The following is a 24,637-nucleotide window of genomic DNA, read 5'->3' as shown; positions in this document are numbered from 1 at the left end:
CTTCTAAGTGATTGGGAAAAGTTTTTAGAGGCGTATTTGTAATGTGAATTTTTTGCGCTGAAAAAGCAACTAGTTTGTACGTGGTAATGTCGAGCAATTTTATTTTGTTAATGGTTTGAGCTTTGCATCCGGTAACTGATTCATTTCCACTGAAGTTTGTCTGGAAGTATCTGCTGAACTAAACCCTGCGAATTCCTGCTCACTCCAGCATTTTATTTGGAGTGGTTTCTTTTGAGCAGCATTTATTTGCTGCTTGTGGTCCGATGGCAACACTGAGCCGGTCTTGCTCCAGCTTCTACGATCCGTTCTGTAAACAGAGAAAATATTTTGTTCCACTCTTCGCTCTACCTTAAATTACCCAAAGTAATTCTTTTACCTTGCTGAGGAACATGGCTTTCTTGATCAGGGTCTCCAGGTCGATTGCGAAGAGGAACAAGATTTTCCTCAATAAGGAGTCAGTGTTCACGGAGCTCTTGAACTTGGCTTTCTTGGAGAAGTTGTCCACATCCATCATGCTAGTTACAAGGAATTTTGCGAGTTTGTGCTCTCTCTTCAATTTTTTCAGGACCATGTCCTTCTTAATGGCGGCTTCCACGTCCGTCCCGATAAGGAACAAAATTTTCGCGACTAAGGACTCGCGGTTCATAGTTTTGAAGGCCGACGATGTCTCTTTCAATTTGTCCAGCAGTGTCGGGCCTACCACGAACACACAAGGAAAAAAAAAACAAATGTGTAGCGCTTTGACGTATGAAATCAATAGCGAAGGGCGGCTTAATTTACTTACCTTCCTTAGCCGCTTTCGATGGCTTGGCTTCTCCTTTCAGCGCTGAAATAAAAAAAAAACGTGTATTTGATTGTGGCGTTCGTTGTCTCAAGAAATTTTTGACGAATAACCGCCAAATGATGCTCAGCAGTTAGAACTTTTGTTATTACAAATTTTAAACCGTAAATGTCCCATTCGCGGGAATAATTACTCACAGAGCAAACAATCCATATTCATTGGAGTACACTCCAGGTTTGGAAATAGATGTAGCGAAACCTCCAAGCCCAACATGAGGAGACAGCTTATGTTATATGTATTAGAAGAAATATATTTGCATTAAGCAAGGTTAAACATCTCCGAACAACAGCGTATATACGCCGCCACCAGGGGAAGAAAATGACAGGAATATGCTGTGTCACTGTATTTACGCTGTAGTTCGAAGACGTTTAACCAGAACCAACTCGCTCAAGTGTCAATCGTTCATTAACTAGGGTGTCGAATCACAAACCGAAACAACATACATGGCGAAAACACTGCCCCAGGTAAAAGTGGCGCGACATCACTGGTCTTCATGTTTTCAACACTTTTAGAGCCTCCCTAATTTGCATGGGGGGATGATACGAACGAAAGATTAAAAGTTGGAATTTATGGTTTGCGCAACGGTATCGTGTAATGACATGGTCACAGCTTGCTCTTCTTAACCTGAATATCTGAACGCTTAGCACCAGCATTATAACATAAACCCTCTTCAACAGGAGCACTGTTACGACTCGGTGAAAGAACTGCTTAAATGGGTGCTATCGCCTAGGCATCGCTCCTGACACAAACTCAGCAACACGACTGTCGGAACGTGCGATTGCGTCCGGACTTCCCCGGGGGCGAAATGCTTCCGCTCACATCGGAACTGACCGCTGGCTACCCTGTGCTGGGCACACCGGCTACAATCAGCTTTCGTTGGTTCCTCGCCAGATGCCGTTAAAAAACCAACAGATGGTTTCATTTCGCAGGCGCGCTTTAACGCTTCGCCATGAGGCAGTTATAATAGCGAGGACACATGGCAGGATACATTTTGAAATAATAATAAACTGTCCCACAAATCAGATGTACTTTGCAAAGTTCTCTATGTTCAGGTAACTGAGATTATCACAGTCAGGTAGCTGACCCTTGAAAGCAGTACACTACACATCTAACCTGTTTCCTGTGAACATACGAGCAGAGAACACCGTAACATATTTCCAGTGCACGCTTAATGAATGCTGTTTGGGGGCTGATTACAAAGCGCACAGAAATAACGTTACAAGAGGTAATGGTACAGCCATTGACCGTCTATACAGAAAAATACAATGACCTGGACATGCCATGAGAAAGGGAATATGTGGCAGAGGGGAAATCTGAAGAACTTTGTTAAAAGAATCACATATGCAAGCTACAAGTATGCCTCAATAAGCAAGGTGCGCCAAGCTGAGGAAGCAGCACCGGTGATATACAGGGGGATCAAAATTAAGTCGACAGGTCTTTTTAAAATTAGGCGCTTGGATTTACGTGAAGACCACCTCTACACTGAGGTTACTCGCCCAGGGGGGACACCGAATCATGTGGTAAATATTGATGTCGGTGGATTAATTAACTAAAACTGAATAATCAGCTTTTTAGTAGCTGATGCAAGTTTGTATTCAAAAGTTAGACGCAACCGTGTTTCTACACAGTTTCATTTGGCAGAATTGTTCTAGCGCATTTGTACTCCGAGATACTGAACTCTAAGTTTATTTCCCGTTCGCATGATTACGCATGCAAAACAGTGAAGACCGGAGCACAGCTCCTCCCCATTGTTCTGTGTTCAAAAGCGGTTCCCAGTACTGCAGATTGCGACAAAACCAGCCAAGACTAAAAGGGTACCAGTTATCACTGTTGCGTATGTCTCCACCCCGTTGTCAAACTTAACACCGTACACGGCAGAACGTGACAAAGCGGAGGTGCTTTGTGCCCGTCCTCACTGTCTGGCATGCGTAATCATGCAAACGGCACTTAAACTTCGCAGTTCGATATCTCGTAGTACCAATGTGCTAGAAGAATTCTGCCAAATGAAACTGCACAGAGACACGATCGCGCCTAACTTTTGAATACAAAAATGACTGGTTCCTGCAGATTGATTGATTGTAGGATTTAACGCGCCGACGCAGCGCAGGCAATGAGGCGCGCCCTATCGGAGTGCTCCGGGTTAATTTAGACCACCCAAGGGTCTTTAACCTGCGCCGAAATCTCGCACACACGGGGTTTTTGCTTTTCACCTCCATCACAAAAGCAGCCGCCGCGGCCGGAAATAGAGCCCGCGTCCTCGTTCTCAGCAGTACAACGTGTTAGCCACTCATCCACCACGGCGGGTCTGCTTACTGCAGTCCCTAAAAGTTAATTATTCAATGTTAGTTAATTAAGCCACCGACATAAATAGTTACCACCTCATTCTGCGTCCTTCTGCGCTCATAACTTCACTGTTGAGGTGGTCTTCGCGTGCATCTAAGGGCCTAATTTTTAATAAACCTCTCGACTTAACTTTGGTCACCCTGTGTATGCCCACCAGTCCCCATTGCGCTATTTATATTACAATGGTATAAGTCTTATACTTGTACGTGATTGGTTTTACGTTGATGGGATGGCTCTCCGTTGCACTAAAGGAAGTATTAATTTCAGAAGCAGCAGCAGCGTAGTGTAGGAATAATAGCAGTATTAATAATTGTAGCAGAGTAGGCGTTATTTTTTGTTTGGCCAAAATTAGCCCAACTTAAAATTGATTCTATTCGGTTAAGCAGACAATACCACTCTTCTCCGCGCAATACCGCAATACATCTCTGCTCTTCCTCAATAGCACGGATGCCTCTTTCCCGGGCTTTAAAATCATCGCCACCACCGATGCCTAGATCAATAATTGGGGAATCGGCTGATAGCGGCTCTAGCGCCGTTGTCAGCAGTTGCACTTTTCACTCGTGTAGTTTTCATGCAAACATTCCGTTCGCTCAGAGAAAGAAGAGAGGGAATCGAAGGAGCGTTGGCGGGCGCCGATGCGCGATTGGGCACGAAAACACGGGAAAGTGGTCACCGCCCAACAAGCCGCCTCCGCCATTGAAGCCTCAATTTCTACCTCGTGGAGTAGCTGCGAATCCCTCTGGAATGAAGAGCAACTTGCTCGCTTGAAACGCCAACCGGATGCAATTATTCCTCTTCAGTTTATACGACTTCCGGAGCTACATATTTACCGGTATACCTTTCATCTCCAAGCACAAGCACATCACCCGTTGCTTGTTTAAGTGTGCACGGGTCAGGTGTGGAAGGTAGGAATGGGGGCGGCGTCAACGCGCAGCTAATCTTCCTGCCCTGACCAACAGAATGCCCGTTGTGCTGGTGAGGTGTTTAAACGTTTATGCCCCATGGGTGGCCCAATGTGACTTGTCGATTCTCATCTGTGGTCGAGCGGTTTGTGTTGCTATGTTACACAGACAGGTGCTTACGACGCGGGAGGGAAACTGAGAGAGAGAGAGAGAGAGAGAGAGAGAGAGAGAGGGGGGAGGGAGAGAGAGACAGAGAGAGAGAGAGAGACAGAGAGAGAGAGAGAGAGAGAGAGAGAGAGAGAGAGAGAGAGAGAGAGAGAGAGAGAGAGAGAAAACTTTATTCGCCAGAGCTTTGGATCAAAGGGATAACCGCACGTTTGTCGGCTGGAATACAAGTCATGTCTTTTCAAGAATAAGTCAGCTAATCTGGACCTGTGCACCATAACAAATAACAAACAAATGTAGTTTGTTTTAAACACTTCTTGGCTGCTCCCAGCTTGGCCGGTTACCTCTGTAAGAGAATGGTAGGGCAATGAATTTTCTCTCGGCTGCTGAGCACGGGGTCGCGGGTTCGATTACCGGTCGCGGTGGCCGCTTTTCCGGTGGAGGCGATAGGCGAAAACGCCCGTATGTACAAGATTCGGCGCACGCTAAAGATCCCCAGGTGGTCGAAATTAATCCGTGGTCCCCACTGCGGCGCGCCTCATCGCCTGCATTGCGTAGGCGCGTTAAACCCTACAATCAATCATCGAATTTTCTCTCGGCGCTCGTGTTGCATTCCTGGCGCTAAGATGAGACCCCGAAGACATTCAATTTAGTTATGAGGCCGTATGTGTTTGATGTGTCCAGAAAGTTAGGTGTAAACGTAGAGTAGGCGCTGAGGTAATTTTTGCCGGTGCTTGTCTTGATCGCTAGACAAGTGTTTTCTAGACCAGCCCAGTGCCCCGGCGGTTTCCCGTGATTAAATGTGTTGCTGGGTAATAGTCTGCTGCCGTCTTTTTGTCAGAAAGGGGTCAGCTGTTCAATTTGTGAAGGGGAATTATTTTATCTTATTTGGTACTTGCTTCAGGTGCTTGCATTTAGGTCATCCCGAAACAGAGAGATATATATAGAGAGAGGTGGGAGGGAAAGGGAGAAATAATAAATATGTATTCAACTAACGGTTGTGGTGGAGCAGCATCCGGATTTAGTTTCTTTACGACTGAGCAACTGGCAAATTTATCATATAAGCGCCAATTATTCTCTTTGGTATTTTTATATTGATTCTAACCCTTAAAATGATCGTAGGCGTGATAGGGGAGACGCCTTTAAAATGCGCTTCATATTAAAGGTCTGCGCCGCCAACGATTCAGTTTCATTTTGATTACCTTTGAAGGTATTTTTGTTCAGAACGTTCACATCTGACGTCAGAAATTTCTTTTCGCTTTGTAATGCTTAGAACAATAAATTTTGCCCTAAAAAACATTAATTTAGCTTTATTATTTTAAAGCTCACATGGAGGTGCAAGACTTATGCCAGGGTGGCTAGCATGGAAAATAAAAATTTAAAAAATTGAGAGAATTGATCACTAATATGTAGCATTGTTATGCCACTTGCCTAGAGTGTGAGTTGTTTACTGCCAAATTTCTCGTTTTTTCTAAATTCTGTCCGAACATTATCTCTTTATACGCTATTATATCGATTACATGTGTTACTTCCCCCTAATATGCATTTTTATGTAAATGATGGGCGTTACGCGGTTAGCAATTCTACAGTATTGTTTTCTATGTTTCTTATTTTTTTGTTTTTCAAAATTTATTAAGACCAACTACCTCCGTTTTCTCTACAATTACGATTAAAGCTGTTACTTCGGCAAATGTACGTTTTTTTAGAATGCACGGCATTACACGTTTCGCTATTTTCACTAGTTTTTGAAATTTTCTTAATTTTTGTTTTTCAAGATTTCGTCCTAGCAGTTATCTCCATTTATGCAGTATATTTGCTAAAGGTGTTCATTCCGCCGAATATTCATTTCCGTGTGGTGGTGGTGAAAACATTTATTGATAATTTGTTAGCCGAAGAGCAGCCTCTATGAGTGGGGTCCTCAGTCCAGGACTCCAATGGCGGACGCTATCCGGCGGGCCCGCTCGATCAGCCGTTGTTGATCTTGCGGGGCAGTGCTGGACAGAGCAGCCTCCCAAGAGGAGAGGGTGGGGATGCGTATAGGGATGAGCCCGTCTGGTGGACGCGGACACTCCCATACAGAGTGGTAGAGGGTGGGAGTGGGGCTCTGGCAAGCCGGGCAGTTGCCAGCGTATTGGGTGGGGTAGAAGAGACGTTTGTGCTGTAAGTTTGGGAACGTGTGTGTCTGGAGCTGCCATCATGACGTGGCGTCGGCGCGGGATAGGGAGTGGTGGGGTGGAGGTAGTGTTTTTCTTTGTGTGCTGTAGTAGGCGAGTGTGAGTGTATACGCCTCGAGATTCGCGATCGCTGCGCCGCCTGCCGCCGCTTCTCCGCGGCGTTTGCGGGATTAGCGCTGCGTGGTTGATAGGTGGTCATGCAGTGTTTTGGTTCTCTTTCGCTTCTCTTTGCCTTTCCGCGCACTAAACAACTTGTTATGGTGACGCCTGTAAGCTAAATGCACGTTTAGGGTGCTAAAAAAACAGCTGCGTCTTGGTAGAGCGCTCGAACGCCAACAAGAGCTACCCGGGGAGGCGGTTCTGAGCGCTTCTCGGCCGCTCTTGCGGGCGTCGGCGACGGCAGCAGCATATCACCGCTGTCACCTTCGAACACGTCAGCACAAGTGAATTCTATTTATTGTCACCTCGTTTAGACCTGATATTGGCACTGTAAGAGGTTGGTTCGTTTTGCAGCGCAGACAACAAATGCGGCTTTGCTTCGAGTATGTACGTCGTAGAAAAATATGTTTCAGGGATGTGATAACCCAATAGCTGACAAAAACTTGTGCCTTTCATGGGAATATAAGCCACGCGAAAATGTTAAGTAAACTCAAAGGCTGTGCATTGTCAGATATGTGCTCACTCATGCCTTATAGTAAGAACCAAGGTATGAAACCACGGGAAAATGAATGGTCTGCAAGTCAGGAATAATTAGAATAGTCGTACGGGAATGAAAAAAAAAAAAAAAAACCGAGTGCAGCTTCTGAAATGCTAAAGACGATTATTGTTTGAGCAGGGTAGTATTCACCAGACCAACTAGATGCGAAATGCACTGATATTTCGCTAGACATGGGGGGGGGGAGGGGGAGGGGAGGGGGGGCGGTGAGGAGGAGGACGCTCAACTATCGTTGTTTACAAATGCGGAGCGATATCAACGAATGAACGTTTTAGTAATCACACACACAAGCTGCGTGTTCACTTTTCGTTTGTTTTTCGCCTTCAACGAACGGCTGATCACTCGGCGGACGTATTTTTTGAAGAATACAGGGTAGGCAGTTCACAAGAAATACGAGGTGTCGTTGAAAGAGTTGACTGATTGATTGCAGCGTTTAACGCGCCGACGCAACGGAGACGATGAGGCACGCCGTAGTGGAGGGCTCCGGATTAATTTTTACCACCTGGAGATCCTTAACGTGCGCCGAAATCTCGTACACACGGGCTCGTTGGAAGAGTGTCGTATCTGATAAGGGTCTCTGATTTCGGTTTATGCTAGATTCTGCAGTCTCACTGTGTCATACGACGATGTTTCGAAAAAGAGTTTGGTCGCGGACGCGGATTACTCTATAAGCCCATCTTCGCGCTTCTCGTAGAGGATAAATGTAACAGATGAATCTTTGCGAGCGCTCACCTCGGGACAAGACGACTCAGCATTAAATTTGTCGTCGTGTGCTGACTCCGGAGTGTAATTTTGCATTATCCATCGTACTTCTTTGGTACAATGTTTGCGAAATTTATGCCGCATTGGCTTGTTCAGGGTACTGATCAATATCTGATATGTGATATTGGCAGGCGTAACTTTCGTGCTGTCAGGTATGAGTGCTCCGCTGGATTTTGTAGTGCACAAAGTCGATTTACATCATAGTGTGTATGGCCGCAACATGACCATCGGAGGAAACACTGCTTACGGAGACACTGCCACTAAATTTCAGGGCAGTGGAATTGCAATCAGCCGCATGCAAATGCTGGCTTCGGGACGCCGGCCTGTCACACACGCCCGGCGCTCGTATAGATCTTTCTAAGATCGCGTCGGAAACGTTATACTCTCGTGAACACACCAGGCTTGCAAACAGAGTGCCTGCTCCACGTTATTCGGTATTTCGAACGCGGACAAACGGTAAATCGCTGTTTTCAACGAGCCCCAAAAGCAACGGCGACAGGGGGGAGCGGGCCGGGGACTCCCGCGCCTGCTTTCGAAAAGGGCCGCTAGGGGGATTTCAGTGGCGCCCCTACAGGCCGCGCTCGAGGCGTATAGTTGAGAGGTAAGTGGGATGGGATGATGGAAGCTGATGTCTTGGAGCCACCCCGGATCTGTCTGTCCGCTTCCTCTGACGCCCGGTGGGTCATTTCTCGGGCGAGCGCGTGTGCGTGCTCATTTCCAGGAAGGGAGTGTTGTGCCAGAGCGCCTGGCCCAAAGGCGTTGCACGAGGTGACGCGCCGACAGCGAGGCTGAGTCACGCCTCTCCCTTTGTCGCTGCGGCGCGGCCGAATCCTGCATCTCGAAACGCTGCGGCGCGGCCGACTCCTGCATCTCGAAACGCTGCGGCGCGGCCGAATCTCTCAGCAGAGAACGACCCAAACAAGGGCATGTCGCTACGCCCGGAGGCGAGGTCACGCAGACGGCGGTGGCGGCGCCCTCCCTTTCCCCATCGGCGGCGCAGCTGACTCACCGCTTCGCTGCCATTCGTCGGAATTCAAACTTCAGGCAGCGAGAGCTCTGATTGGAGCTATTCAAACTTCTCGGAGCCCCAACGAATTTCCCGGGGTATAAAAGAAGCCCGGAGGCTCTCATCGTCGGCATTCCTCGGCGGCTTCTCTCCGGCACCAGTCTCTTCGGAAGCACCGAGTGAAAGGGTGCTGTCGCCTTTGTGCGAATGATGTAACTTTTGCTTACCCTGTAAATACTGTATATAAATGTTACTTCAACTCTTCGTCGGCTCGAGGACTTCGTCGCTCTGCTCTGCGCCGCGTCGATAGCAGACGGAGCAAGGCAACATCGCTACACCGGTGACTGCGCTCGGGTGGCCAGTCACAACAGTGGTGGCAGCGGTGGGATGGCTGATTCCCAACTTCGGTGACGAGCTGGATGCGAGTCACAACCTTGGCGATCGCCCTGGGATAGTCATTCCCAACAGTGGTGGCAGCCCTGGGATCCTCATTCCCAACAGGAGCCATGGCCAGGGGTCCAGACGATACGAATGAAGGGAAGCTTGGATGGATCGGAGTGTCGAAGAATGTTGTTTGCTTGGATGGAGAGGATTCCAGAAGAATATGCCCGGTAGGCGGCTTGCGAGTCTGTTATGATTGCCCAGGTATCGTCGTCGTCAGCTTCCGCGGGTCGAGCGGTGGTGATGTGGGACACAGCCAATGCTATGGCTGTCTCCTCGGCCACCCTGATGGAATCGGTGCGTACAGAGCAAGTTGTTTGCGCATTGCCAGCAAGTGCCGAGGCCACTGCCACTTTAGCGTTGGGGTTGGCTGGATAACTGGCTGCGTCGGTGTAAATCACATGTGGGTCCTGACCGTACAGGCGGGCTAGCGCTTCGACTTGGGCGCGGCGTCGGCCCTGGTTGGTTTCCGCGTGCATGTTCTTGGGCAGCGGGGCAACTTGTAAACGTGCGCGAAGGACAGGGGCGAGAGCCACAGGGTTTGGTGTGAGAGGTGACGACGGCTGGGGGTATCCCAGGCTCGCGAGCACGTGACGACCGGTGCGGGTGGTGCTAAGGCGGATAAGCTGACCAGCTCGTTGTGCCTCAATAATTTCCTCTATCGTGTTGTGGACACCCAATTGAAGGAGACGTTGTGTAGAAGTGTAGGGGAGAAGGCCCAGGGCTGCTTTGATTCCCGTCCGTAAGGCAGTGTTGAGGCGCTGGAGTTCGGAGCGCAGCAAATTGTGAAAGGGGACGTGGTAGGCAAGGCGGCTGATGAGTAAGGAATGAACTATGCGGAGGGTGTCTGCTTCCTTGAGGCCGGCGCGTCTGTTGGAGATGCGACGGATCATGTGCGTGATTTGCGGGATTTGGGTTTTGAGGAGGTGAACTGTGTGCGTGGCGTGGCCATTAGACTGTAGATGGAGTCCTAGGACTCGGACTCGGGTGACGCACGGGATCAAATTACTGGCAAGGTAAACGGATATTTCTGGCTTGGTTACTGGTCGCATGCGGGGAGGCAACACAAGAAGGCCGGACGTCTCCGCTGCGCAAGACAGGCCCCCCAGAGAGGCATAGTTCAGAACTACATCTGCTGCCTCTTGCAGGGCGTCCTGTATTTGGCCGTCCGATCCGCGTGTTGCCCACATGGTCACATCGTCCGCGCACAGCGCGTGGCGAAGCTCCGGCATTGCGTTGAGTACAGGAGGCAGCTTAGCCATGGCCACATTGAAGAGTATCGGGGATAGAACTGAGCCCTGGAGCGTTCCTTTTCCAGTCAGTTGAAAGGGTGGTGAGCGGTGCTCACCTAGCCCTATGGTGGCTGTCCTGTCAGCCAGAAAGGCTCTGACGTAATTATATGTGCGTTCTCTACAATTTCATGATGCCAGATTGTCAAGAATGAGGTCGTGTGCGACGTTATCAAACGCACCTTTTAGGTCGAGTGTCAGGACGGCGCGTGTTTGGGCTCTGTTGGGATGATCCAGGATGTCGTGCTTGAGTTGGAGGAGCACATCCTGTGTGGCCAGGTGGTAACGAAAACCGAACATTGTGTCGGGGAAAAAGTGGGTGGCTTCGAGATGTGGTTGCAGCCTAGCAAGAATTATATGTTCGAGAAGCTGGCCCAGACACGAAGTAAGTGAGATGGGCGGAGGTTGCCAAATGAAAGAGGTTTGCCCGGTTTGGGTATCAGGATGATGTCCGCGTGCTTCCATTCCTGTGGTAGAGTGCCCTTGCGCCACGCATCGTTGTAGTAAGCCGTCAACTGGGTTATGGCGCGGTCGTCCAGGTTGCGAATTAACTTATATTGGATGCCGTCCGCTCCCGGTGCAGTGCTTTTTGTGAGGTGTTGAAGGGCCGCTCTCACTTCTGCCTCTGTGATGTCAGCATGGAGCAGGACATTCGTGTCACAGGTGTCTGGGTAAGGCCTATACTGGGGGCGGGGACCGACGCTGATATAGCGCTGTTTCAGTGTAGCGAGAAGGGTATCTTTGTCAAGGTTTTCCCTGTGGAGTAATGTGCGGATGGCTTTCGTGGTTTCTGTTTTGGTCTGCTTGGGGTCGAGGAGACTGCGTAGCAGCGACCATGTCTTTGCTGTTCCAAGTGTACCTTGTAGCTGGTTGCAGAAATTTTGCCAGTTGGCCCGTGTCAACTTTGCTGCGTAGCGTTCGGCTTCGGCGGTGAGCAAGGCGATCCGTTTACGAAGTTTCCGATTGTGCCTTTGCCCTCGCCATCGTTTGCTGAGGCTACGGGGGGCATCCAAAATATGAAGAAGGTGGCTGTCCACGTCTGGCATGTGAGCTGTTGCTTGTACGGTTCTAGTGGTGTCTGCCAGATCACTTTGAATTTGTTTGATCCACTCTGGGAGGGAAGGAAAAGGCGATTGCTCGGGGTCTCCAGTAGTTGACGTAGGGTCAGTGTCCGGTGAGCTATCGCCACTCTGTTGGGAACGACGCTTGCGGAAGGCGACCCAGTCGGTGATTGCGACCGATCGGTTGGAAACCTTGGCGACGAAGTCCGCTATCTCAGTGAAGAGGATGCAGTGATCACTGCCGAGTGTCTCCCCAAGGTTAGACCACCTGTGGTTGCTGAGGCCATGGGTTAGGGTGAGGTCCGGACATGTATCCCGTGTAACGCTGTTACCCATGCGAGTGGGGTGGCCAGGTTCTGTAAGAACCGTAAGATGGCACCTGGCTATTGTCAGGGCTAGCTTTCGTCCCTTGGGAGTTTCTATCAAGTAGCCCCAAGTAGGGTGTGCCGCGTTGAAGTCGCCCACTATAAGCACGGAGCTGTTGGTCCGTTTTACTAAAGAGAGGGTGCTGTCGAAGAGGTGGTCAAATGTGTCTCGTCTGGCCTGGGACGTACTGTAAATGTTGAGGACGTATACACTTGTTTGCTTGGAGGTATTCGGGATGATTTCTAGTAATACGTGCGGGATGTGATGGGGACTGCTTGGAGAGTGACCAATGACTGCAATCCTCTTGTCTACACATGTCGTCACTGGAGGCGCCTGGTCGTCATTTGTGGAATTCGAGTATGGAGAGTAGCCTGGTAGGGTGGGATCGCATCTGACTTCTTGAAGAGCAATTACGTCCGGCGAATTTGAGTGCGTGGCTATATACTGCAAAAGTGCCCCTTTCTTGCGGCGGTAGCCTCTACAATTCCATTGCCAAATGTGCAGGGGTTCGGGCGTATGACGGGTGTGTGTCTGGTGGTCTCTACTTGCTAGACGTGTTGAGGGGGTGGCTGGGCGTAGTTTAGAGCATTGCCGGGGCGATCCGTCGTGGGTGTGAGGCAGGGGTGGACGCGGCGTAAGTCTTCGGTGATCTCTGTCTCCTCCATGCGTGTCTACGGGCAGAGTAAGTGGGAGAATTGGCTGGGGTTGAGCTGGTTTGAGCACCTAGCGGATGGCATCAGTTACGAGGGTTGGGAGTTCGTTCTGAAGGGACTCGTGATGCGTCCGCAGTTGGCTCCGGATTTCATCAATGGTGGCGGTGTAGTGCTGTAAGGCTCTTGTGTGTTGTTGACGGAGCTCGTCGACGTCTGCCTGCAGTTTTTGTATGGTGGCCATGAATTGGGCTTGGAGATCGGTTCGCATCGCCTGAAGCGCATGGGGTATTGGGGGTGCGTGTGTGGGTGTGGGGCACGGTGTTGTGATGGGGTGGGACGAGGAGGTGTTGTTAGAAGGGAGGGGAGGAAACTGCCCTGTCCAGCTCACCTTGAGGTTGGTGCTCTGCGGCCGGAAGTTAGGTGGAGCTTGGTTTCCGCGGCTGTGCTGGCATCCCGGCTGCACCCTGGTACCCTGGATTGGCCACGGCTCGCTGACCGGCCTCGGTGCCCGCGTCTCCGGTCGTGGCTGTTGCTGCGGCCGCACGAACGGTACTCCGTGGACGGTAGCTCCGAATCGGCAGGCGGGCGCTCGGTGGTTGCACAGGGACTGCAGGGATCCCTGGGTTTGATGGGCAACAGTTTCACCGGTACAGTCAGTGGTGTTACACTGTTAGGTAGTGGCGGGAGGGGAAAATGTTGGCGAGCGGTTTGTCGATGCCAAGGATCGAAGAACATGCGTCTTGTTGTATGGGCGTCGTTGGCAGACCGGGCAGCGGGGATCCGTGGCCGGGTGGTCTGCATGGCAGTTGGCGCAGCGGGGAACGCACACGTGATCTGGCACTGGGTTCACCGTCCCACAAGCGCTGCACCTGTGCGTGTCCGGACTCGGGCAGACGTCAGCTCGGTGGCCGAGCTTAAGGCATATCCGGCTTACTTGGTGGCGAGGTTGAAATACGCGGCAACGGTATTCTCCCCCGTAATAGTTGACGTAATGAGGCACACGAAGACCCGCGAAGGTGAGAAGGGCGGTGGTAGATTTTCCCATCATCCTGGCGTGGATGATTTCAGCGTTTGGTGAACGCAGATGCTCTAGAAGTTCGTCGGTGGTGGTGTTGACCGCAATTCCCGTGATTATACCTTTGCTTGAGTTGTCTGGACAGCAATGTAAGCGGTGACTTCATACTGCTTGCTCTCCATGTTAAGGGTGGTCATTTGCTGGATTTTCTTAGCGATGTCCATGTCCGGGGTACTCACTACGACCAGTTTTGGTCCCTTCGGATGCGAAAAGTGATGCGGTCTTGTGTTGCGTCGGATATCTGCGCTGCGGCACGTATTGCGTTGGTGACACACTGAATGAGCCACTGGGCAAGGATGAGGCCAGTACGGGGCCGAATGACCACTTTGTAATCCTCAAGCAGGAGAGGTGGCAGTCGCAGTTGGTGGGGTAGGCGCTTGTCTGTTCGGGAATGATGCTGCGGAGTGGTGCAATTCGGTAAGGATCCGTGTTGCTGGTGGGAGGGTTGACCAACAAGATGGGACTGCTGTTGTCGGAGGCGCCTCTGGCTGTTCCGGCCTACGACTTCGGTCCACGTGGGAGCTATACGTGCCGGCCGATCTTCAATACCAGCGGGGTCATCGGATAAAATATGAGGATCAGAATTTCCGCGCTCACTTTCCATTTCCGCAGGGCGCTGGGTGTTGGAGGAGGTCCCGCCGAGCGCGCGGACGGGAAGGCCGCGCGGGGGAACCTGCTCGACCGGTTGGGTCACTGACCCTGAAGGAGGGGACGGAGTGGGCACCGCCGTCGCCGCGCCCGGTGGGGTTGTGGAATGCGCCGAGGCTCCGTCGGCTCCGTCGGTAGAGCCGATGTCGTGGGTAGGCTTAAAGGAGCCATGAAGAGAAAACAAGAGTTTGTTTTATTCGAAAGATTAGGTTTTTCATAGTACCCCAAGCGCTTTCCCGGAAGCAAATGATGCTTTATTCACTGAGAAATAAGGCAATTTAAGCCAAAATTTTAAATCTCCCGCGAAAATTGAACATTCCGTGACGTGTACCGGTCCATGAAACAGATACTTAGTATGTCGACTCCATATAGCACCAACACGTGGGAGTCGATCGAGACGGCGGCCATTTTAAAAATACTAGTAAAACCTAGTGCACCCGCAGCCCTAGTCATGGAATCACCTGATCCGGAGAACAAAACTCTCGCCGAGGAGCTCGGGCTTGCATTTAACAACCTCACACAACAAAAACGCTCAATGCTTCTAAATGCACGAGCGGCAAGAGTTGTGGGATACGCGGTGGACGGGAAAGCTACCATTCCGCGATAGCCACAACAGACGAACGCCCAGCCGTCGGCACCGCTGCCTCGTCAGCCCCGTCGCGACGGACGAATATAGACTGGTACGTATGTGCCGTATTTTGATTACGGTTAATAATAGTTCAATTTCAGTAGCAGTATCAGTTATGCCAGTTGCCGGTGTCGTGTATGGAAAGCCGTTCGCCCGAGCTCTCTGCTTCGACCAGAAAGATAAGAGCGTCAATGCGCGGTGTTTACGGCATTTTTTCCCCAAGGTCAGAGCGATTTGACGAAGTCGGCGACGAGCGCCAGCATGTCCCAGGAGTGAGCTAACGTAAGGGTCCCTGCCGTAACTGAAGAAACTGAAGTTTTCAGTGGTTGTAAACTGAAAACGAGCTCGTAACGATAGCAGCAAGCCAACACCATTCGAAACTTACGCGACGACTTGCACTATCTCGTCGCTTCTTGCTGTTCCGTACTCCCCTCGTTTCTATTTTTACCTTTGCTGGTTGGCGATATGACGGCCAACCTCCTGTGAAGGGATTACGATACGAAGCAAGGTCGCGGCTGTGCGTGCTGGAACTGTTCGTTGGCCCCGAAGAGCCTCGAACCCGAAAATTCGTCTGCGCGACGGCGAGATGTCGAGCTCGGCCGGCGCTAGTTTCGTACGCATTGGCGCACACGCTTGCGAGTTCGTTCGGACCTTCAACCGTTTACTCCACCGTTCTTTGTTATAAAAAGAATGTGCAGTATGTTTCACGGGCATTTAGCACGCTATGCAAGCTGTAAGCCCTGCCTAACATGCGTTTGCTTTTGCCGGCCTCCGCCAATCGCAGAGCATTCCCAAGTGACATCACAGGTTTTGTTGCGGAGAATGAGCTGGTGGGTCGCATGGTCATTTCCTTTTTTCCTAATTATGTTGCTTATTTGAGCGAAGTTTGCGTTATAAGTGGTGTCGTTATGGTTCTAACGAGGCAATCTTTCGAATGAACCAAACTTGTGTTTTCTCTTCATGGCTCCTTTAAGGGAAGCGGCGGCACACTCACACTTGTTGCAGGTAAAACGCCGCTGTCCAGACACCAGCATGGCCAGCTCTTCATCTGGCCAGGTCACACACTTTACATGTACTCGACTTTCACAGTCGGCACATCGAAGAAACTTTTGTTTCCAGTAAAAACTCTTCGAGCACAGGGAGCACGCATCCGTGCTCGGCGCCATCTGGCCGGCGCCTCATTTTCCGTGTACATGAAGGGCGTTACATGATTCACCATTCTCGCTATTTTTTCTATTTTTTCCTATTTTATCGTTTTTCAAAGTTTTGTCCGACGAATTATCTCCGCTTACGCTATCATAACTATTCAAGCTATTAATTCCGCTAAATCTATATTTTGTCAGTATGCAGAGCATTACACGGTGCGCTATTTTCGTTATCTCTTTCACTTTTTCTTGTTCTGTTGTTTTTTAGAACTCTGAACGACCTTTTATCGCCATTTATGCTATTATGACAATTAAAGGTGGAACTTCTGCAAAAGGTGTATTCTTGTGGGAATGCAGGGCGATAAACGATTCGGCGTTTTCTCTATTGATTTTCTGTGTTTCCTATTTTTTAAAAAATTCTGTTCGAAAAATTATCTCCATTTACGCAACATAATGATTGAAGCTGTTACTTCCGCAGAATATGCATTTAGGTGTAAATGCAAACCGTTACACGGTTCGCCAGTTTTCGCTGTTTTGTATTCCATTTTTCCTATTTATTGGTTTTTTTTTTTCAAAATTATGCCCAAACAATTATTTCCATTTCCGCTATCATAGCGACTAAAGCTGTTACTTGCACCAAATCTTCATTTCTGCGAAATTGCACGCGTTACACGGTTGAAAATTTTTAGTATTTCGTCTATTTTTTCGGTTTTTCGAAATTCTGCGCGACCGATTATCTCCATTGACGCTATTATAACCATGAAAGGTGGAACTCCGGCGAAATCTGCATTTTTGTGGAAATGCACTGCACGTTCGACATTTGTGCTATTCTTTCTTTGCGCTTTTTTTTTGTTTTTCAAGCTTCTTTCCGAAATTACCTTTATTTATGCTATCACGAAGATTAAAGCTGTTACTTCCGCCAAAACTGAATTTTGTGAAATTCAGGGCGTTACGTGGTGCCCTATTTTCGATATTTGTTTGTCAATTCTTCCTAGTTTTTTCTTTGTCAAAATTATGTCCAAGTGATTAATCTCCGTTTACTCAATTGTAACGGATAAAGATGGAGCATCCACGAAAACTGCAATTTTGTACAGATACACGGTTTGGAATTTGCACTATTTTTTTTCAATTTTTCTTATTTCTTGGTTTTTCTCAATTCTGTCCTACAAATGTTCTTCATTTACGACATTATAACGGCTGGCAGCGACGGAGCACGCAGCCCACTCGTACGTAACAGCAGACCCGGGTGCCGTTGAACGTGAAGAGGGCAGACGCGGAGCGTCCAATGAGCTCAGCGTGCAGGAGGAGTGGGCGGTTCACTTTTAGAAGTTCTTGTAGGGTTTTCTGGGTAATTTACTCTTCTAGATCATGAATCACGCAACGGCAGGTGTTCGGTAGAGGCTTCATGCAGGGCGCTCCCTGGTACTTTACACTTTCGAGGTAAATCATTGTTATTTCGCTGAGCGTGATCGCGATCTGAGTATTGGCTGTACTCGCCACAAGGAGGTTTCGGTTCGGTTGACCCTGTACCATAACTTCGTTAGAAATTGCTGCCTCAATATGGCGCTTGCTTCAGCGAGATTTGCTCAAGCGATCGGGACACCCAAGAAGCTAAACCAAGAGGGGACCGTGGGCGGGAAACTATTGCGTAGTGGTCGCCAGGGGGGGGGGGGGGGGGGGGGGGGGGGAGGGCGACGTAGCGGGGCGACTCGTGTGGTTGCCGCAGTTTTCGCGTCTGCTGGTAGACCGCGGGCGGGCTACTGGGAGTCCGACGAAAGATGGCGGGGTGGCTGCTTGGCGTCATGTGGTCAAACGCGGGGAGCGAGCACCGTCTTCAAAGGATTGTCAGGGGGAACTATGCGGCCACTTAGCCTGTCAAATTCCACAGTGGCGGGTGTTGCCTGATGGGAGGTCGGTGGGTCACTCTGGTCTCGCATTGCCTGGCAAGCATGGCGACGTCGCTACAAATTTGGTCGAAATCTGCTTACATCGCCACAGATTTGGTCGAACGACGATAGTTCTTTGCCGCCGCTGTCATTTCAATGCGTCTCTTCACTTCCCGCCCACCTGCCACGCTTTTCTCGTCCAGTAGAGATCCTTCACCAACGAAAACGGTGGAGGTTTGTCCCAGTAAATTAAATTTTGGCGCCTTCCACTGGTCGCTCGTCATCTACTGAAACCATCCGTTAGGGTGGGACTTCTTGTAATGCCCCATGAGGCAGAAGCCACGCGCGCAAGCCTTCCTATATTTTGGGTCAAGACATTCATTTGAACGCGTGTTTCTTAAATTTGTATCGAAAAATGGAGCACCCGTGTTTATTTGAATAAGACACCATTACAAATGCCAATAATGCATTGATGTCTTGCCTCAACTATGCATTCTGTTTCTGTTTTCCTGAACAATGTTGACAAGTGGGAGGTGTGTTTCCACATCCGGTGGTTTTTACAAGGTTTGCATATGTATCTATCTCGTTAAAGTATTATTTACCTTTTGGCTGGAAGGCTGAATCGATGGACAGACAGACAGACAGACAGACAGACAGACAGACAGACAGACAGACAGACAGACAGACAGACAGACAGACAGACAGACAGACACACAGACAGACGGACAGACAGACACACATGCAGAAAAAGTTTCTGGCTTGACTAGTCCAAGAAAACACTATCGTCTTTCAAAGAAGGATATGCATGCTTACTTGACCCTTCGGACCCCAGTGCTCCATTCTTGTCATGTTTCCTTTTAGTGGAATTTCTCAGGCAATCTGCAGGAATTAAGGAATATTTTTTTTGCTCTTTTGCATTTTTACTGCGAAGCAGTTTATGTCTAACACCCCAAGTTTTTATTCCTCTGAAGTCGATTTACTCGGAGCCGCTGCGGAGCGCTCCTCGTAGCTTCACCAGCGCCGACACCGCGTTCACAATTGTTTTTCCCCCCGCCATAAACGATGCCTCTTTCATAAGCTGCCCAATCCGCTGATAACCGCTGTAGAGGTCTTACCAGGCGTTACCAGAGCAACATGCCCGCATTGAACACCGACGTGAGCTCATATTTCTTTTTCAGCATGAAAGTCTTTCCATGCGGCATTTTCACCCGCGTATTTCACGCCTCAGAGCACCCATTACTGGTTGCTGTCTTATGCGGGCACTGGTTGGGGGGTGGGAGCCGGGGGGCGTACATGCACACCTAGTCTTCATGCCGCTACGGATGACATGCGCGTTGGGGTGGTGAAAAATGTAAACGTAGAAGTCTCGCGGCTCAATGCGATGTGTCAGCTCTCCTCAACGGTCGAGCGCTTTGGGTTTGGGTTGGTGTGTTACACAAACAGGGAGATGCCTACCACGCTGGACGGAAACGGACAGCCACATGTTTGCCCTCTATAATAAGGCTCTAGTCCTCCCAGGTTTTAACTCCCTAATTCATTCGCTAGGAGGAAAAACACCGGGAATTGAAGGAGAGTCTGCGGAACAGAAGCGCGAATGTGTGCGAAAACAACTGAAAGCCGCTGCAGCCGCGGCTTCCACCGCAAGGTCCGCCTCGATGAGTAGCTGGGAATCTCGCCTGGATGAACAGCAACGTCAACGGGAACCAATATTTCTTGTTGAGCTTGAAGGGCTTTCAGAGGGACAATTTTTAGCTGTGCCCTTCACTTCTGGTTGCCGTTTAATGAGGCACGAGTTGGGAGGGGGGGGGGGGGTTGCAAGCACAGATATCGGTTTCATGCCCTCACTGATGATGTGTCCGTTGTGCTGGCAGGAGGTTTAAACGTGTACGTCCACCGCCCCATCGCAATGCGAACTTTCAGAGGTCCTCTGTGGTTGAGCGGATTCGGTTAGTGTGTTAGGCGGAGGATAAGATACCTACGACGAGGGAGGGAAACCTACTGCTCCAACTTTGTCCACTTTAATAAATCGCGAGTTCATTCAAGTTTCATTGGACTAAGTGCGATTTTCTTGACCGCAAATTACCAACAAACGTGTTTTGTTTCGTACATTTCGTGTTGTGCGTTCAGCTTCGCAGGTCATCCTTCTCCACAGTGTGAAAGAGCACTACTCTTTTGCTTCTGTTGCGTGATCTGACCACGCAACAGTACTCTGAACTAGCCTTGGCTTCTCGCGGTGGGCGTCTGCTGAACTGTTTTATACTACTCGCTAATCAAAACATACCCCCACCGGCCGCACAAAACGACTCTGAAAATCGCACTTAATGGATCAATTTGCATGCACTGGGACCTGCAGAAACCCCTCTGAAACCCCGAAGCGTGTGTCATACTTGTCGCCCCCCCCCTCTAGTCTCCAGTGGGAATATTGTGCCCACAGGCTGCCCCAGCTGATCAATCTGGCGCGCAGCAAGCGTGGGGAGAACCGAACTTACGCCCAGGAAAAGCCCAGGCATCCGCGTCCCAAAAAATCAGCGCTGCGCTTTAACGGAAAGCTTGAGCTTCCCCTCCTTACACGAAACGTACACAGTGAAGTCGTACGGGTGGCCGCAAGTCTTGCTGTCATCTGCAGCTGCAAGGCGGTCGTGTATACGAGCGGAGCGAAAATGTGTGGCTCCGCTCATGCGTCTGGAGCTCGGGTTCTCCTGGCAGTACTCCCAAACGGCCTTCCGGCAACGCCCGGTTAGCGTCGCATTATTGAGTTCCGTTCCATCTTATTTTCACGCAAAATATTTCTCGTGATCTCCGTGCACCTTCTCAGCTCTTGTTCCTGGCGTGCACGGTTCTACTAGCGCGCCCTCACTTTCTCCGGTCGAGCTGTAGGACGTTAGCGCGGCACGCTCGCGGATAACACTTTTTGCGTCTTTCCTCATGCGAAGATGTAGGCATAGGGTGAAATATTCTATTCCTATTCTGATCGCCCGTCTATTTCATAATGCCGCGAACCATGTAGTTTGTTTGGTTGTTCACGTTTTTGCCGACCGGCTGTTCCGGGCTGTCTTATCTGTGTTATCCGTGGTCCAAGTGAAGCCCTCGTTCCATTCTTCAGGCCGCACGTGTTATCTCCTTTGATAGGGAGAGTGTATTGAACTAACGTCACCAGCCTGAAATAATCTTCTTTAATCTAAAAGGTTCTGGAGGCAGTTCGACGGTTCGAGAAACACTGTAGTTGAGAAATAAATGCCCGCAGAGTAGACGCCGTGGTATTCGATTCGCCGACAACAGTCTGCACACGTCACTTTCTTCACTGCTGTTTCGCCGCCTGTGTATTTTTAAGTTGTTAGGGGAGCACAAGCTCGCTCCAATGAACCTGTTTTTTCTGTAAGCTGACGGCGTCATCTTCGTCAACGTGACATCTGGTAGAGAAGCTGGGAGCGCACGTTATGCTCCCTAGGCCTCCTGGAAGCCGACAAGCCAGCCCAAGCCGAGCAAGCCGCCGACTTCAAGGTTTACCGGCCGAGTTTGGTCTCCTTCAAGAACGAACCAATAGAAAAACCGTTGCAACTGACAACATGGTCCAACAAGCCACTCCTCCCGTCGTCCAGCAACAGCCCCGGGATCCACCAAGACCCTGAGGACTGGTTGGAGAAAGTCGAGCGCGTCCGGGTCATTAACAGGTGGGATGAGGAGGAACCTTTCCGCAATGTTTTTTTCTATTTAGAAGATATCACCCGAACGTGGTTCGAAAACCACGAAAGCTCCCCTAACAACTTGCGTCAGCCGTCATGCACACCTGGTGAAGCACCGAATTATAACCGAAGATGCAGCCCGACCTACCCGACAGTCACCGTACCGCGTCTCTTCACACGAGCGGGAAGCTATCCGGACACAAGTAGAAGACATGTTCAACGTCGACATTATACAGCCATCGAAAAGTCCCTGTGCTGCTCCGGTCGCACTCGTGAAGAAAAAACACAGCACATTGAGGTTCTGCGCAGAATGCCGGCGATTGAACAAAATCACCAAAAAGGACGTTTACCCCTCGCCACAAATCGGCGATGCCCTCGACCACCTCTGACATGCGACTTACTTCTCATCGATAGATCTGGACACAGGCTACTGGAAATTAAAGTGGACGAGAGAGATCGAGACAAGACTGCATTCATAACCTTGGACGGCCTATACGAGTTCAAGATGATGCCGTTTGGGCTATGCATGGCGCCAGCAACGCTTCAAAGAGTCATGGACACTGTGCTGGCTGGCCTGAAGTGGCACACCTGCCTCGTTTACCTCGACGACGTTGTGGCATTCACCCCGACTTTCGACGAACATCTTGCAAGGTTAGAGTCTGTACTCGAGGTCATCCGTACGTTGGAGTTAACGCTGAAGCCCGAAAACTGCCGCTTCGCTTACGAGGAACTCAAATTTTAGGACCACGTCGTCTACGTCGCCGGTGTCCTGCCTTACCCGGCGAAAACGTCAGCCATAGCGAACTTCCCAAGAGCGAAAGACAAGAAGGGCGTGAGAAGATTTCTCGAACTGTGCGTATACTACCGGCGCTTCGTCGCAAACTTTGAACGCATTGCAAACCTTTTTTTCCTTCAAGCCAACAGCGTCATATTTGTCTTCGTGACAATATGAAAATTGCGACGTACCCAACTTCTTTCAGAGCAAGTGATCTGTTCATCAAAATTGGCCCAGATATTCACTTCGGCCTAAATTACGGCATTTCTTGATTTTAATTCCCACAGTGGTAGCAGCGTCTCTCCCGGACAACGTCACTTTTTGGCATAGTTCCTTTTGAAACGCCGGAATAGTTCCTTTTGAAGGCGTTCCTTTTGAAGCGCCGGAAGCTAATCCTTATATCTACTTCTGTGGTCCGCGAAGCTCCGGCAGGAGACGAAACCCGGTGAACTTTAGAGCAGGTTGAAGTGGTTGTGTACTTTAGGTTCGAGTATACGTTGGTAGACCTACTTCCCTCGAATCTTTTTTTGTAGTTTAGAAGACACGCCGCGATCCGCTCTCAGCAGATACGTTACCGACGTTTCAAACTGTGGGCACTGAGAGCGCGCGTTTCGGCCCTATCTCCTCCTTTTCACCAGCCCTCTCTCTTATCTGTATTTTGCACTTTAATCTTCATTCTGCACTGTAATATTTTTCCAGCTTGATGTGCCTATTTAGGATAAACAAAAAGTTCAAACTCAGTGTTGGAACCTTTTTGTTTTGTTTATTATTTTGTTTGTCATTAAGCACTACAGTTGTTGTGTGCTTTGCATAAGTAACCTTCCTATGTAAAACGCACTCACTAGGGGCTTGAGGGGTATTGTGAATACATAAATAAATAAATCCCCTGAATCCCGATCCCTCACCGCCGGGTAGCGACCTAGGCTTCAGACCTTCATAGCCTCTCGGCCTTTTTGTCGTTTTTAAAGTGACGCTTTATATGGCAAGGCAGAAGAAAAATCCGATGGTCCCATGTACGCCGGAAACTCCTCCGTAGCAATCCAATTGCAGACGCAAAGAAAAAGCGACTCGGAGGGGAGTTAGAACTAAGGGGAAAGAGAGTAGGTGGATGTATGGCGCCTAACATGACTAAAGCGTTCTGCTTACGGTGTGCTCTTATAAACTCCATTCCCACGTAGCAATGAGTAGCCACCGGTGGGGACCGCTGTGTACACCGCAAGTGCCATATTTCGCTCAAGGCGTTTCTTCTTCTGCGTGTACGGAGCGGAACTTGCCTTCTTTTTCGGCCCCCCGCGCGAGCGCTTCGGCGCCTTTTCGGTGCCTCCCGTGAGCGAGCTCGATTTCGATGGCAAGGCTCATCGGGCTTTCTGTACATCGGCGGGCAGGGTCAACGGGGGTGCGGGTGGAGTTGAACGTTACGTTTTCCTTGCTGGCCATCTGTACGGAGTTCATAGTCGATTTTTTTTTCGCCCCCTCCAGATTGTGGGCATCTCATTCGCGCGGGTATAATCTGGTTCAAAAAAAGAAAGCTGAAGATCAGGCTTTGAGCAAGTAAATTTGGTGACGTTCTGGTTTCTAAAAACGACAGCTTGGGTAACACAACTTCAATAGCAGCGCACTCGCTTCCTGTATATGCAAGCGCAGGTTTTGCTCTGGTAAACCCCGCACTATTCATACTGGGCATAACAGATTCCGCTGAAAAGGTCTTCTCCTAACGTATAGCAGTCTGTATATATGTTAGAGCTATCGCTGCATTTTCGTTCTAACCGCCCAAGAACCAATAATTTTGCTTCGCAACTGACGTACACCGCGTATCACGAATCTAAAGGGTTGTCAGATTAATTTTGTACTTCCCTATAAAGAGAGTGGGTTAAAAACGGTCCTTTACTTATACACACGTGACACAAAACCCGTATAGTGTTTAGGGCTCAATCTGCACCAGACCACTCCTTCAAGCGTAAGTCCCTTGGTAATGTAAGTTGAGCGTTGGTATTACGTCGCTTGGAAGAGCAACCGCCAGCATTTAGGAGTCGCATAACTCAAGACTTAGAGATTGATGAGGAGTGTTGTTTCCCGCCT

The 24,637-nt window shown here is 49.7% G+C and overlaps 1 protein-coding gene across 2 annotated transcripts in view; it reads right to left on the bottom strand.

Moving 5' to 3' along the window:
• Positions 1–92: 92 nt before the first annotated feature.
• The window catches only part of LOC144145189 (uncharacterized), a 36,600-nt gene continuing 12,055 nt past the window's right edge, over positions 93–24,637 (bottom strand). The window contains exons 3-6 of one of the 2 annotated variants that reach the window (XM_077676709.1): positions 18,914–18,979; positions 785–826; positions 377–696; positions 93–307 (exon numbers count right to left, since the gene is read on the bottom strand). In XM_077676709.1, the coding sequence (XP_077532835.1) occupies positions 296–307; positions 377–696; positions 785–826; positions 18,914–18,979 (440 nt within the window). In that variant the 3' untranslated portion in view covers positions 93–295. The remainder of the gene's footprint in view (positions 308–376; positions 697–784; positions 827–18,913; positions 18,980–24,637) is intronic. The other variant, XM_077676710.1, reaches the window with a different exon arrangement.

This window comes from Haemaphysalis longicornis, unplaced genomic scaffold (genome assembly GCF_048455015.1).
Source record: "Haemaphysalis longicornis isolate Haplotype H1 unplaced genomic scaffold, Haemaphysalis longicornis Haplotype H1 scaffold_7, whole genome shotgun sequence".
NCBI lineage: Eukaryota > Metazoa > Arthropoda > Arachnida > Ixodida > Ixodidae > Haemaphysalis > Haemaphysalis longicornis.
Note: the sequence above shows the minus strand (reverse complement) of the source record. Positions and strands in the feature narration are given on the sequence as shown.